General features: G+C 40.7%; 1 protein-coding gene across 1 annotated transcript in view; it reads left to right on the top strand.

Moving 5' to 3' along the window:
• The first annotated feature begins 379 nt into the window (after window positions 1–379).
• The window catches only part of UPK3A (uroplakin 3A), a 79,618-nt gene continuing 65,822 nt past the window's right edge, over window positions 380–14,175 (top strand). Inside the window, exons 1-5 of the mRNA XM_042469475.1 lie at window positions 380–460; window positions 4,317–4,472; window positions 6,344–6,623; window positions 8,514–8,596; window positions 8,761–8,896. Coding sequence (XP_042325409.1) covers window positions 403–460; window positions 4,317–4,472; window positions 6,344–6,623; window positions 8,514–8,596; window positions 8,761–8,896 — 713 coding nt within the window. The 5' untranslated portion in view covers window positions 380–402. The remainder of the gene's footprint in view (window positions 461–4,316; window positions 4,473–6,343; window positions 6,624–8,513; window positions 8,597–8,760; window positions 8,897–14,175) is intronic.

The raw sequence follows: 14,175 nt of genomic DNA, 5'->3' as shown, positions 1-14,175 counted from the left end.
CTCAATAATAAGCTGCCTCTCCCTATGGGAAAAGCAACAGCCCTACATATGAGCAAATTTCACTCAGCAGCCTTTGAAAGTAATGATTACTTGCCACAAGTGTGGGAAAGAAAGGCTGGAATTGGATTGTGTTGGGTGGGGAAAACTATTGCCTCTTCCTCCCCTTCAGACAAACTGGAAGCAGGTGATAAGGGAGGGAGCAGAAATAGAGAGAAGAAAGGCAACATGCAAGGAGATTAAAAAAGGGAGCAAAATATTAATAGCTAAGTGATGACTTAGGGAACAAAGCAAATGTTGCAGCAGGTGATGTAGATAGGACTAGCTGGGAGTAGAAGGTGACAGCTGCAATCCTATCATGTTGAAGTTTGGGATAACCTCAGTGGGAGTTTTCTGTTTTGGCTGATGATGGCAGGTCTTTGGATCATACTGTCTTTTTGCTACTTTTGCCAACTATGCATGGGTAAGTCGTTGCTCTTGATTTTGTTTGCCCTAGCTGGTAATGCTTTTTGACTATACAGTGGCCGTCTTGAAAACTTTGTCTCTGTATGGGACATCTACCTTTTCCAGAATTGAAAATAGATACTATTTTCTTCCTGAAAGAACCAGTTTTATAGTTGGCACTTCTTTGGCGCAGTCTAAACTGTGTGTGTTTTAAGAAGCTAACCTCACTTAATTCTATGAGACTTTTCACATAAATAAACTTGGAAGTGGTCATTTCTCTACAGCCCAGAGAACTAACTTAGGTGGTTGGCTTAGATTGTAAACCACTTTAAAAATGCAAAGTCGAAGGCTTTCATGGCCAGCATCCATAGTTTTTTGTGGGGTTTTCAGGCTATGTGGCCATGTTCTAGAAGAGCTTATTTTTGACGTTTCACCAGCATCTGTGGCTGGCATCTTCAGAGAATGCTGACATGGAAGAGTGGGGTCTGTGTGACCTTGTGTAGGGAGGAGTGATTTCCATGTTATCTGTGTATTGTTCTGTTGTTGAATGGCAAGGCCTCAGGTTGGGAGGATATGCAAAGAGGATTAGTGTCTGTTTAATTAGTGATCATTGACTGCTGGGAAAATCCCTGACCCTAGGTGGTTTATTTCATTTGCATTTTGCAAATCTCTTCCATTTTGTTAATCTCTTCCATGCTCGCATTCTCTGAAGATGCCAGCAAATCTCTTCCATGCCAGCATTCTCTGAAGATGCCAGCCACAGCTGCTGGCGAAACGTGGTCATATAGCCCAAAAAACCTACAAAAAACCTATGCTTAGAGACTGCTGACTTCACTGATAAGCAGTATAGAAATGTAAATGTTATTGCTATTGCTTGGCTTCCCCCTCCTGCAGAAGCATTTGCTATATGCTCCAAGATTATCAAGTACTGACTGATGGGATGTAAGAGGGTGACTTGGTTAGTGTTAACCTAGTCAGTGCTCTAACTAACATTCTGTTCTCTTCTGGCAGCATGCTCTCCTTTTTCACTGCATTTATTTTCTGTTGGGCCATAATATGTTTCACTTAGTAGGACATACTTCAAGTACGTGCGCTTGCACATTTTCATCTTACTAGTCTTTTGGGCCCATCCAGACAAACTGGAAAAACCAGAAAGTCCCAGGTTTTGTTCCCATTCTTTCTGTTTGCTTGCTTAGATCTACATGACATTTTCCACAACCCAAATTATTTCCAAGGAGCTCCCAGCATTACTTTCCCACTCCCCAATATTTCTCGAAATGTACCTCTCCATGGCTATACCAAACTAACTAATACGGCTGCTGCCAATAAACATAGCAATTTTTGTTATGACCCAGATTCAACTCAAGTGAGAGAAAGAACAATGCTAATAATAGAAGAATGTGATCATAAGGTTGAGAGCCACTGTTGCACTCTGGAGACTAAGCTTTGATTCCCAGCTCAGCCATGAAACCTACAGGGTGACCTTGGGCATGTCACACTCTCTCAGCCTCAGAGGAAGGCAATGGCAAACATCTTCTGAACAATCTTGCCAAGAAGACCCTATGATAGGTTCACCTTAGGATCGCCATAAGTTGGAAGTGACTTGAAAGCACCCAACAGCAAACAACAAGCTTAACTACTGTAAAGCACTTTAATAATTTGACTAAACTCTTGAATAACAAATAAAAAGGGCTCAGTGGAAATTGGTGAAAGTCAATTTCTGAAACATTGCCTTAGTCTAGATGTGATGTGTGATCAGTGGGAGGGTGAGGAGGAAGAACACAGAAAAGGGAAACAGGGTATTTCAAGGAAGAATTTGGGTGCAAAACCATTAATATGCAGGTAAAATTAAATCAAAAAGAGCTGGAAAGTCTTGATACTTCCAGGGACTTTTTTTTCCTTTCTGGATAAGCTCTTTGATGCTTTACATAGTGATATTCCTACATGTTTGATAAACTTGGATAAACAAAATCTGTTCGGTACTGTAGCTAGGGTTTTTTTTTTTTGCAAGATAGTAATATTTGCTAGTGATTTCTAACACCATAACAATAATTGTAATAATGCTTGCCTTGAGGCCTTGTGCAATTGTCCACAGGAGCGATAAGTAGCATAAGCTGCTATTGGTTGGTTATGATGCCGTAGTTTAGTACCAGTCTTCTCTTCTGTGGTGGCCAAAGTTGTGTGTCTATAATAGTTATGTAGAAGAGCTGTAATGGTGAGAAAAATGATCTCCTTCGTACACAATGGGCAGCCGCTACTGTTCTGCTGGATTCCTAGGTTTGTTCAGCATCCCTCTAATCTGGTGAAACCTATCAACCATCATAGGACTGAGCTACAGCTTGTGTCAGCAGCTATAATCTGATGACCAAACCATATTGCACACAGTAGCTCCTAAAACAACAGCGCCATGTGCTATAAACTAATGTGAATTTGGATGTTCTAACATCGTGATAGAAGTAAATTTAAGGAGCAACAAAGAATGAGAAAAAGAACTTCACATTGATACGGTGCACTTGAATATTCAAAGTGGTTCACATATATTTTATTATCCTCCAAAACAGATCATTATTACTATTCTAATAATTGCAGGGGCAGAGCTGAGAGACATGACTGGTCCCGGCAGAGAGGATTTATAACTGGGGGTTTCCTTGTCTCTTGGGGTCTAGTAAAATATACTACAAGTATCATATCTGGAGATAGAAATGTAGATGGTCAGAGCTCTGCTGGGTGATAATTTTGGTAGCAAAATTATCTAACACACTTTAGGGCAGCTGGATCATCATAGTACATGTATATGGCAAAAAGTAAGTCACAAGTTTCCAAATGCATGTTTGGATTAAAGGGGGGTGAGGTCAGAAAAGGCTGGTAATTGCTAGCTAGAGGTAGTGGTTGTAAGTTTTTATTTAAACTTTGATTGGCAATAACTGCTACTGTAGTTCCAATATATGGGAGAACTGTTAACTGCTAAAATTTGATTGTGTAAATGCTGGTTAACGATAAGTGCTGCAGACATATTCTCATGTTCTTTGATTTTAAAAAACCCTCTGCTTTGGTGCTTCTCTGTAAGGCTATTTTCTTTCTATAAAGTGTGATGGATGCATTTCAGAATGCACATGTACTTTTCCTTTACTACCTATGAACAGGTGTGGCTTCTGTCACAGAAGCTGAGAAAAACTCCACGTACCAAAGTTATCATTTCTAGCTAGCTGTTGAGGATACAGGAATCTTATCCTTAGCTTCATCTGGCTAGTCTAATGTGTGTTTTTTAAAAAATATTCAAGATACCCCACAATCCTACTTAAAATGTTAAAGGTAGTTTGGGGAGGTTGGTTTTACTTCTCAGCTATGGAGCAGGAAGAAGATCAGCAATATTGGTAGTCCTTCTCTAAATCAGTTCTTGTATCAAATGTATCAAACTACTTTTTAAGAAACCTTTGAGCTTTTAAGAACCTTTTGGGGGAATCTGTGGTGACAGAGGATACCTATGCAGGGGATCTGGAGAGAAACATAGCGAGTTTTGATGTATCTGTTTAAAATGGAGTAAAAATCATGACAAATGGAGATTTTAAAATGTATTTTAAAACTCACCAGAAAGTGTTCTCTGCCATATATAGATAGACACACACACACACACACAGAGAGAGAGAGAGAGAGAGAGAGAGAGAGAGAGGAATGTTGTCTCCCATAATGTATGAAATAATTCAGCGAAAGCATTTCTATAAGACTAGTTATGTGTACTGCCCTTCCATCCTGACCTTATATTGTCTCCATAAATTAAGAAAACCCATTTCATCTTGCTTGTGTGGTTGAGTCTCTCTTGTTTGTTTTAAAATTGTGATCAAATTATCGTAAAGATCTGTTTTTTCCTCCACTAGCCCAAACTGTAAGACCACAAATTGCAAACCCAAAATTTGCCACAAACAATCCCACCCTGTCAACAGTGGCTTTAGAGAAACCTTTCTGTGTATTTGATGACTTGATGTCAAAAGGAGCATCCTATGAAGTCTACCTCTATGTCACAGTTGTTTCTGGTGAGTGGCTGTTCTTTCCATTGCTCATCCTGTCTTTCATGTCTATGAACTGTTTCCAGATAACATATATCCATATACTCAGAGGTTCAGAGATAAATGTGTGATGTGTGTTTACAGATGCACAAGGTGCTACTGATGATACAATCATAGTGACAAATATGCACTCCCAAACTCTCCTTGAATTAAATCCTAAGCATATGCTGCATTTGCTTATTCAGTCCTCTGTCTGGACATGTTTGCTCCCCTAGAGTCACATTTTATTTCGGAATTCATGTAGCCCTAAACTGACAAGGTAACCATTTTATATCAGTGTCCCCAAGTTTCATGCAAAAGCCAAGTACAGATTTTGTTTGATAGATAATTTTTTTATACTGATTTGGGTTATATTTTTGCAAACAAGAAGATCTGACAGCTTCTCAGAAAACAATCTTTTTACCACATGTGAACATGCCAGGTTTGTGGTCTTACCCTTGATGCTGTGCCCACAAACACTCCTGTGGAAATGTTTTTTTTTTAAATAATCTGCAATATATAAGAATTACCATGTGGTCACAAAACACCCCAGATTAATTCTTATCCAGACAGATTGAATGTTTTGAGATATTGCTGGTAAACAGGCTTGAGGACTTAAGGATTTTCTCTTGCTTCCACTCATGTCCTTCTATAATGCTTCCTCCCAACCTCCAGGACATCAGAAGAGATTCCCACTGAGACCATACATGTGTCCCAAACTACCCAACAAGCTATCCCAAGGCCACAAGAGACTATTGAACTAGAAATAGCTCCTGGGTTTTACTGGTTCTTATTGTTTCCGCATTGACTCATTCCACAGGGAAGGAGGGCTGTTTGTAGTGATTTCTTTGATCTGCAGTAGGGCTTTTTCAAGAGTTGTTTTTAAAAACTGGGATGTGATTTGCTGTGTTCCTATGATTTAAAGGGCAAATTTTCCCCTCTGGATTAAAAAAAATGGTTACAGTGCAAACATGATGTTTTACTGATGCAGTGAAACACTATAGCTTTATAACTCTTTCGTTTATCTGTGAGTCTCCTTGAGTCCCTTTCTGAGAGAAAGGGGGCATATACATTAATTAAATAAAAATAAACTCTTCAAATATTTTAAGAGATAAGATAGGAGAAGAGGAGGGAACATACAGCTTCAATATATCTTGGAATAAAAAAGGTACCTATGCCAGAAAATAGTCTTAAGAGTACATCTATGCTGTAGAAATGATGCATTTTGACACCACCTGAAGTGCTGTAGCTCCAATCTATGGAATCCTTCCATTCCCTTGTAAGAAGTCCAAGCACACATTTTACTATTGGAGTTGGTTTGGCTTATGATATTCCCCTCCGGTATATCAGCAGCATCAGAGGTCAACAGTCAGCTCATTTCCCAGTGGAACAAGCCTCTCTGTCAGATGGCTATGGCAGTCAAGGCTAGATTAATGGGGTTGGTACCCCAGCTAGTGTGACCAAGAAGTGGAATCTCAGAAGCAGCAATCCACTGCTTCACTTTCTCTAGAGCTGGAAAATGGGACCAGAGAGGTGCTAAGTACTACCAAAGCTTTTTTGGGGGAAAAGATCTTTAGTCGTCCCCCTAGATGCATTTCTCTTCAATAGATTCACAATAAGATTGTGTTTGTGTGGCTCCAGCAGCCGCCTTGGGTCCCTTGCCACCTCAAAGATCTGCTCTAGTTACAGAACTAATAATCCAGTCTTGGTGAAAGTATTTTTTTTAAATGACCCAAATGGTACAATCGGTAACTGTTTACAAACCTGGTAAATGTCTCTTGCTAGCAATAAGCAAGTCATATTGGTGAGTGACCCAGGGTAAACACTGTCATGTAAACATGTGTTAATTTCTGTTGCAGCAAGAACTTCAAGACCCTATGTCACAGACAATAGTAGTAAACCTCTAAATGCTACTTTCCAACAAACCAATGGAGGACAAAGTGGGTCTTACAGAGCTGCTGTATTTAATGTTCCCAACTGTGCATCTCTTCCCAATTTATCTGATGCTGCTGATCCAATCAAGGCACCTGCTGTCTTGACCCAGTATTTAATCCGAGTTGGTGATAATACAGCTTGTCTATATGACCCAAATTACCTAGAAGCCTGCAATCCTCCTCTTTCTGAAGATACAGCCTACAGGTATGAATTTATTGGAACACTTTCTAAGTCCACCTTTAAACATGCAGGTACTGAGGACTTATACATATACCAGCCTAATTTCAGATGGATAAGGACCTCTAATATGCATCTAATTTTAGGCAAATTTATTCTCTTGCCACTATTAAATTGGAGGGTGTCCTGTCTTATATGTGTATGTATAAGACAGGACAGTCTCCATTTTAATAGTGGTAGGAGAATAAACCTGCCTAAAATTGGATGCATATCAGAGGTCTTTATCCATGTGAAATTAGGCTGGTAGTGTCGAAGGGCAGAGGGACCTTAGTGGTGATAATGCCACATGTGGAATATATGTTATTTTAGCTAGAGAAGAAGGGATCAAGATTTCTACAATTCAGAAAACAGGTTAAAACTTATTTGCCTTATTTACCAAAGCAATGAATAGTTCTTCTTACTGTGACCTTGTAAAACTATATTTTCTTAAATTGAGATTTGGTATCTCTTGGCTCTCCAAACATTATTTAACTGCAGCTTCCAGCATTCCTCAATATTTAGGGTTGCCAAGGTTGGACCATCCCATCCTCAAAATTTCCAGGCCGAAACCTGAGACCTAAGAACAGCCCATTCTTTTCCCATGCAATCCGCTGACTCTTGCTACTGCTGCTCAAAGCCTGTTGAAAAGCATGATTGTAGGGAAGAAAGGAGCTGGTGGGAGAGACTGCTTAAGCATCCTCCTTCTTGCCTTCTGCTTCATCCTCTTCCATGTTTGCTTTATCTCCAGTTGTAGAGGAGCTGTCCAGATTCTTCTTCCTGGATATAACTTGACAAAAATAAACAAAGCAATAAAATAAAACAGGAACCCTCTCCTTTCTGTAGCAGGCAGCGTTCTTAATCCAGTCAGCATGATTTGGAGTCATTGTTCAAATACAGGAAAACAAGAGGTTTTCACAAGAAATTCAATAGCTTGTTGAGAGACCATTTTAAAGCTCCAGGATAGTCAGGAAGAAACACAGGCCTCTTGAGCTGAATTAGAAGTAGCATGGGCCAAGCATTCGTTTTTAGTCAGAACTAGTTAGCTCAGCTGTTCCTTTGGACTTGCTACAGTCAGAGCTAAGCTGCACTGCAGCTGAAATCTTATAGAAAACTATATACAAGGTCTGATTAACTATTCAAAGCAAGATAGCAACAGGGACAATAATTAAGATTAAAACAGAATAACATGCTGTAGCACAAGGATGAGAATCGTGTGTTCCTCCAGATGTTGTGTAAATACAACAGCCAGTAACCCTAGCCAACATAGCCAATGCAGAAAGGGTCATGAGACCTCAAGTTCTGGCTGTGGGGCTCATGTTCTGGTTTCTCTCCTGTAGGCACCAAGGTGAAGGGCAAAATCTTAGGGTGAGAGCACTGTCTTGAAAATTAAAAAATAAACTATATATTGTCCCTTCTCTCAAGTCATTATATTTCCTACTTGCACTCATCTTCTTCGTTCTGTAGGCCACTCCTTCTTATCTTCTTTCTCCTTCTCTATCCAGCTATATTTTGTCTCCATCCCTCTATTCCTCTTTCTTATCCTCCTCTGAGCTACATCTATCATCTTCCAATCCTTCCATTTCATCTCTCTCTCTAGCTCTTTGGCCCATTTTGAAAGAAAACATTGAACCCATGACTAGAATATGTTAGATTCTCAGCTTTGTAAACTTGTAAGCAACATTAAACTCAGTAGGGCTTGTTTCTACACAGACATTCATATTCTGTTCCAGTTGAAGTTTCCAAACTTGACACCATGGTAGCCCTATGTAGAGCGCATTACAAAAAATCAAGCCGAGAGGTTACCATTCACAGAAGTTGGAAAATATTTTCTCATTTGTGAAACTCCTGATCTAGCAATTATTTAATTCCTTCTTTCAGGTTTAAATATGTCCTGGTTGACCAAACAACAGGTGTTGTAAAAGATCAAACTCTTTGGTCTCACCCAATCAAAACCAGAAAGTGTAAGTATCTTAGAGTGGCTGCAAAAATTTGTAGCTTTTACAGATCCGCATTCTGTGTCCTCTAGTTCAAAAAGGAATCTTCCTGCAGTAATGTCTTCCTTCCCTGAGCCACTGAGATAGCTGGAAGGAACATAAGACTCACATTGCTCTACATCTTTCCCCAGTGAAGCAGCCCTCCACCATTGATACCTGGCCAGGTCGGAGAAGTGGCGGAATGATAGTCATCACCACCATCCTGAGTGTGCTGATGTTTGTCCTAGTGATTGGATTTCTTGCTGCTGTGCTTTTGGCTGCTGCAATGTGAGTTTCTTCTGTTGTCTTTGTCTCCTTTCAGCATCAATAAACACATCTTATGATTAAAATATCCAAAGTGGGGTTGCAAACTGTGCAATTGGCCCTTGGGATCCCCTGTGTCCCTTGAACCACCAACATCCCCTAAAAAATAGCCAAAGGGATTTTTTTTTTAAGAAGGGTTGAAAATACTCTTTAGGGGCTTGCTTAGCATGTGAATGCTGTTTTGGAGACATCCATCCTGAAACAGTAAAACATGAGCCACAGGTGAAACATCATTTCTGATTGCTGTTAACTCTGCCAGTGAGGCCCACCGCTATTTGGGAGGTGCCAAATTATCTCTCTGCTCCTTGGCATGTGTTGGCCCCTGACCTAAAAGATGTTTTTACCCATTTCATGGAGTCATGAGACTTGATCTAAGTCTTGATTTGTTCTGAAAGAGAGGTCTTGATAAAATAGAAATAGTATAGTTGACATGGCAAAAATGACTGTTATCTTTTAACTCCTTGAATACAACTTTCTGTGCTGGATAGTTACAGTACTTGATGTGCTAAACAGAAGCTGAATAGTTCACCAGCCCACTCCATCCCCCACACAGGTTGTAGCAGAGAAAGAAATTAAACTTAGTCATTATTATAAGGTATATAAAAATAGTTTTACTTATGAATAGTTGTGCATAATCAACACAGCTCCATCTTCTTGAAGAAAGATAAGAAAAGAAAATAAGTGCATGGAATCAGGAAAACTGGAGTATCTCACCTAGAGATTACTTTATTGCACATGGAATAGAAGAGAGACAGAAAGAGGGAGAGGTGAGGGCAGGTGAAACCCCAAATAACAAAGGAAGGCTATGTGGTGCAGGGAGACCGCAGGTGCTGTAGCTACAAATATGTCATGCCTACTCTCAAGACCGACATGCAATCTAGCTTCCAGTGAGTATAAGCAAACAAATCTAGCTAACACTAACATTCTGGAAGTGACTGTAAGAACATAGACATTCTCCTATCACTTATTTGTGCCCTGCCTCTGACCTCCCTCATAGTCCTCTTCTGAACAGCATCCGCTAGGGGCTTACAAATAAATAACAGGCTGATTTTCATGCAATGTTTGCCCACTTCACTTGTTCCCCATCTGCTGGGATAGCAGACCACTGCAAGGAAGGGGGCCCTTTGGTCCTGCAGTGTTCACAAGTTTCATAATCCCTTACTGTCACTCATGTTGATTAGGGCTTCTGGAAGTAGAAATTCAAAATATCTGCAGGGCCATCATGAGTGCCCTCTCCCTCTAGTTTACTCTGTCTACCTGTAGCACTGAACTCCATGTGATTTTTGTTTCAGCGTGTTGCAATTTGTAAATAGAGGGCTCTGTATAATGTAAGTGTAATACTAAAGTCTAATAACATCTAAAATCCACCAAACAGGCATAACTTTATTGGATCAACCAAAATGCACAATATATATGTTGCAAGCTTTTGGAGACCCACTGGCATCTTGATCAGGCAAGGTATTAAAAACCATGCAGGAGGGGGAAAATGATTGAATATGTTTAGTCATAGGCCTGCATTTTGTTGTTGTTGTTCTCAGTTCAAAAGGCATGGAGGGATTATTAATACTTTAATTCAGATGGTATGGAGGGGTTATTAAAAAGCCTGCATCAACAAAATCCCTCCATACCATCTGAACTGAGAAGAACAAAATGCAGGCCTATGACTAACACCTTGAAACATTTTTTCTCTTGTATGGTTTTTAACACCTTGCCTGATGAAGAAACCAGTGAGGCTTCAAAAATTTGCAACATGCATATTGTGCATTTTGGTTCGTCTGATAAAGGTATATCTGGTATTTTGGATGTTATTGAACTTTGCAATATGACTAACATGGCTACCCCTGGATAAGTGTAATAGCTTACACAGTTGAGAACACTTTGAAATGTGAGTCTGTGGAACATATCTTCATTTTTTCTTCTAGTAACCCATATATCTAGTCATCCTCTATACCCCTTTAAGCAGATGTTATGTGTAACATAAGTTTTTGCTGTTAATTGCCTTGGAGTCAGCCCCAATTCATGGTGACCCTATGGATGAGACATCCCCAAAACTCCCATTCTCCATTGCTCTGCTCAGGTCCTGCAGATTCAGGCCCGTGACCTCGCTGTTTGGGTCTAACCATCTGGCATGTGGTCTTCCTCTCTTTCTACTGCTTTCTACCTTCCTTAACATTATCATCTTTTTTAGAGAGCCATGCCTTCTCATGATGTGGTCAAAGTATGATAGCCACAGTTTCGTCACCTTGCCTTCCACAGGAGAGTTCAGGCTTAATATGTTCAAGGACCCATTTGTTTGTCTTTTTGGCTGTCCAAGGTATCCTTAGCATTTTTCTCAAGCACCACGCCTCAAATTAGTTTATTTTCTTTCTGTTGGCTGTCTTCACTGTCCAGCTCTTTCATCCGTACATGGTGATGGGGAATATAATGGCTTGGACAATTCTAACTTTAGTGCTCACTTTAGTGCTCATTCTTCCAGCAGAGCTATTCAGAGTGGTTAGGAATTTAACTCATTTACCCCCCACCCTGAATCCTTTGTTAGAATCTACAACGGCCTGCTGTGATGCTTTTAATAATCACTTCACAGACAAAATCTCCCAGATAAGAGCCAACTTGGATGCCGGCTTTAAAACTGAGTTGTTAGGAGAGGTATCCAGCGTCTCCACCTATACTGTTATTCTGGATCAATTTGAGTTCGTCAGTACCAAGGATGTGGACAAGTTTCTTGGCTGCATGAAAAAGACGACTTGCTCTCTCGATCCTTGCCCGTCTTGGCTGGCTGTCCAGGGGAATGATACCATCAGGTTACTATTGAAGAACATAATCAATGCATCTTTTAGGGAAGGCTACCTCCCATCCTGCCTTAAGGAGGTACTGGTTAAACCATCTCTAAAGAAACCTTCCCTTGACCCCCTGGACAGAAACAACTATAGGCCTGTTTCATTGTTACCATTTTTGGGCAAAGTAATTGAGAGAGCAGTCGCCATTCAACTCCAAGCAGTCTTGGAAGAAATGGATTTTCTAGATCCATTTCAAACTGGATTTAGGACGGGCTACGGAGTTAAGACAGCCTTGGTCGCATTAGTCAATGATCTCCGTCTGGGCACCGACAGGGGAAGTGTGATCCTGCTGGTGCCCTTGGACCTCTCAGCGGTCTTCGATACCATTGACCACAGTATCCCTTCTGGAATACATGGGAGAGTTGGGTATTGGGGGCACTGCTTTGCAGTGGTTCCGGTCCTACCTCTCGGGTAGATTCCAGATGGTGTCGCTTGGGGACAGTTATTCAACCAAGAGGAAGCTTAGGTCAGGCATCCCTCAAGTTGTGATTCTGTCCCCAATGCTGTTCAACGTTTACATGAAGCCACTGGGGCGGGGTGTTATCAGTACATTGATGACACCCAAATATATTTCTCTATGTCTTAGACTGACGCAGTGACTAAGGATGGCATCTCTCCTCTAAATGCCTGTCTTAATGCGGTAATGGACTGAATGAGGGGAAACAAATTCAAGTTGAATCCAGGTAAGACAGAGGTACTTGTAATAAGGATCCCCAATCCAGGAATGGAGTTATGCCAGCCAGTTCTGGATGGGGTCACACTTCTGCTGAAGGACACTTGTTCATAGTCTGGGGGTGCCCCTAGACTCGTCCCTTCATCTGACGGCTCAGGTGGATGTGATGGTCAGGAGCACTTGCTATCAGCTTTGGCTGATATGCCAGCTGTGCCCTTTCCTGGAGAAGGGAGACCTTGAAACAGTGGTACATGCACTGGTAACCTCTCGGCTTGATTTTTGTAATGTGCTCTACATAGGGCTACCCTTGTGTCAAGTTCGGAAACTTCAACTGGGACAGAATATGGCAGCCAGGTTGGTTACTGGCACACCGAGATCTGCCCACATCACACCAGTTTTAAAATCCCTTCGCTGGATGCCTATTAGCTTCCGGGCAAGATACAAGGTGTTGGTTTTAACATTTAAAGCCCTACATGGCTTGGGTCCTGACTTCTTGTGGGAGCACCTTCTCCCATATGATCCACCCCACACTCTTCGTTCCACTGGGAAGAATCTGCTCCAGCCTAAGAGGACTAGACTTACTGCAGTGACCCAGAGATCCTTTTCATCAGCCGCTCCTAGACTCTGGAATGACCTGCCGGATGAGATCTGTCAGATTACCACTTTGGAAACCTTCAAGAAAGCTATTAAGATGGATCTCTTCCAGCAGGCCTTTCCAGACTAGAATACCCTTGCTGACCTGCCTCTCCCCCCTACTTCATCCTCCATCTTTTATCTTTTACCCTACCCGGACTCCGACTGAAAATTTTTATTTCATTTTAATGTATTGTATACTAATGTTTTAACTCTTTTTTCAGTTTAATCTCTTTTTAAGACTTGATTATATTTTTATGTGAGGGTGGAGGATTTTGGGGGATTTGGGGGATTTTTAATATATCTCTTTTAATTGTACCTTATTTTCCTGCTGTAATCTGCTTGGATTCCCTGAGATTAAGCGGAATATAAATTATTATTATTATTATTATTATTATTATTATTATTATTATTATTATTTCTTTTATGGCTGCCCTTCCCATTTCTAGTCTTCTTCTAGTTTCTTGATTGCAGTTCTCATCAATGTCTGATCCAAGGAAATCTTTAATTATTTTAATTTCCCACTTGTCTAGGTTAAGTTTATTTACATTCTCCTTGGTCATTATTTTTGTTTTCTTTATGTTCCGCAGTAAACATGCCTTTGCACTTTCTTCAGACCTTATCACACTAGACAAATTCCGGGCAGAAATGGGATTTAAAAGTAGAAAAAACCCTGCAAATACGGGATGTTTTTCAGACTACGTCTCTTCCAAAGGGCAATAACACAAAAATAAGGTGAATGGAAAGTCAACAAAAATGGTACCTTTTTACTTTCGGGAACTTCTGAAAATAAAAAGGTGCCGTTTTTGTTGACTTTCCTTTCATTTTATTTTCACATTGTTGCTCATTGGTGCAAACACATCTGAAAAACTTCCCACATCTGCCTTGCAGGTTGAACAGATAAGGTGTTAAAATGCCGCCTTGCCTGGCCCCTTTGCCAATCAGGAACCATTCTATTTCTCCATATTCTGTTCCAATTATAGCCTCTTATTCTAAGTACAGATTTCTCACCCTCATGTCTTTAAGAGCATCCCATAGCTTTTCATGATCTATGTCAGGGGTCGGCAACCTCCGGCCCGCGGGCCGGATGCGGCCCGCGA

This window comes from Sceloporus undulatus, chromosome 5 (genome assembly GCF_019175285.1).
Source record: "Sceloporus undulatus isolate JIND9_A2432 ecotype Alabama chromosome 5, SceUnd_v1.1, whole genome shotgun sequence".
Classification (NCBI taxonomy): domain Eukaryota; kingdom Metazoa; phylum Chordata; class Lepidosauria; order Squamata; family Phrynosomatidae; genus Sceloporus; species Sceloporus undulatus.
This window is presented reverse-complemented; position numbering and strand designations above follow the sequence as displayed.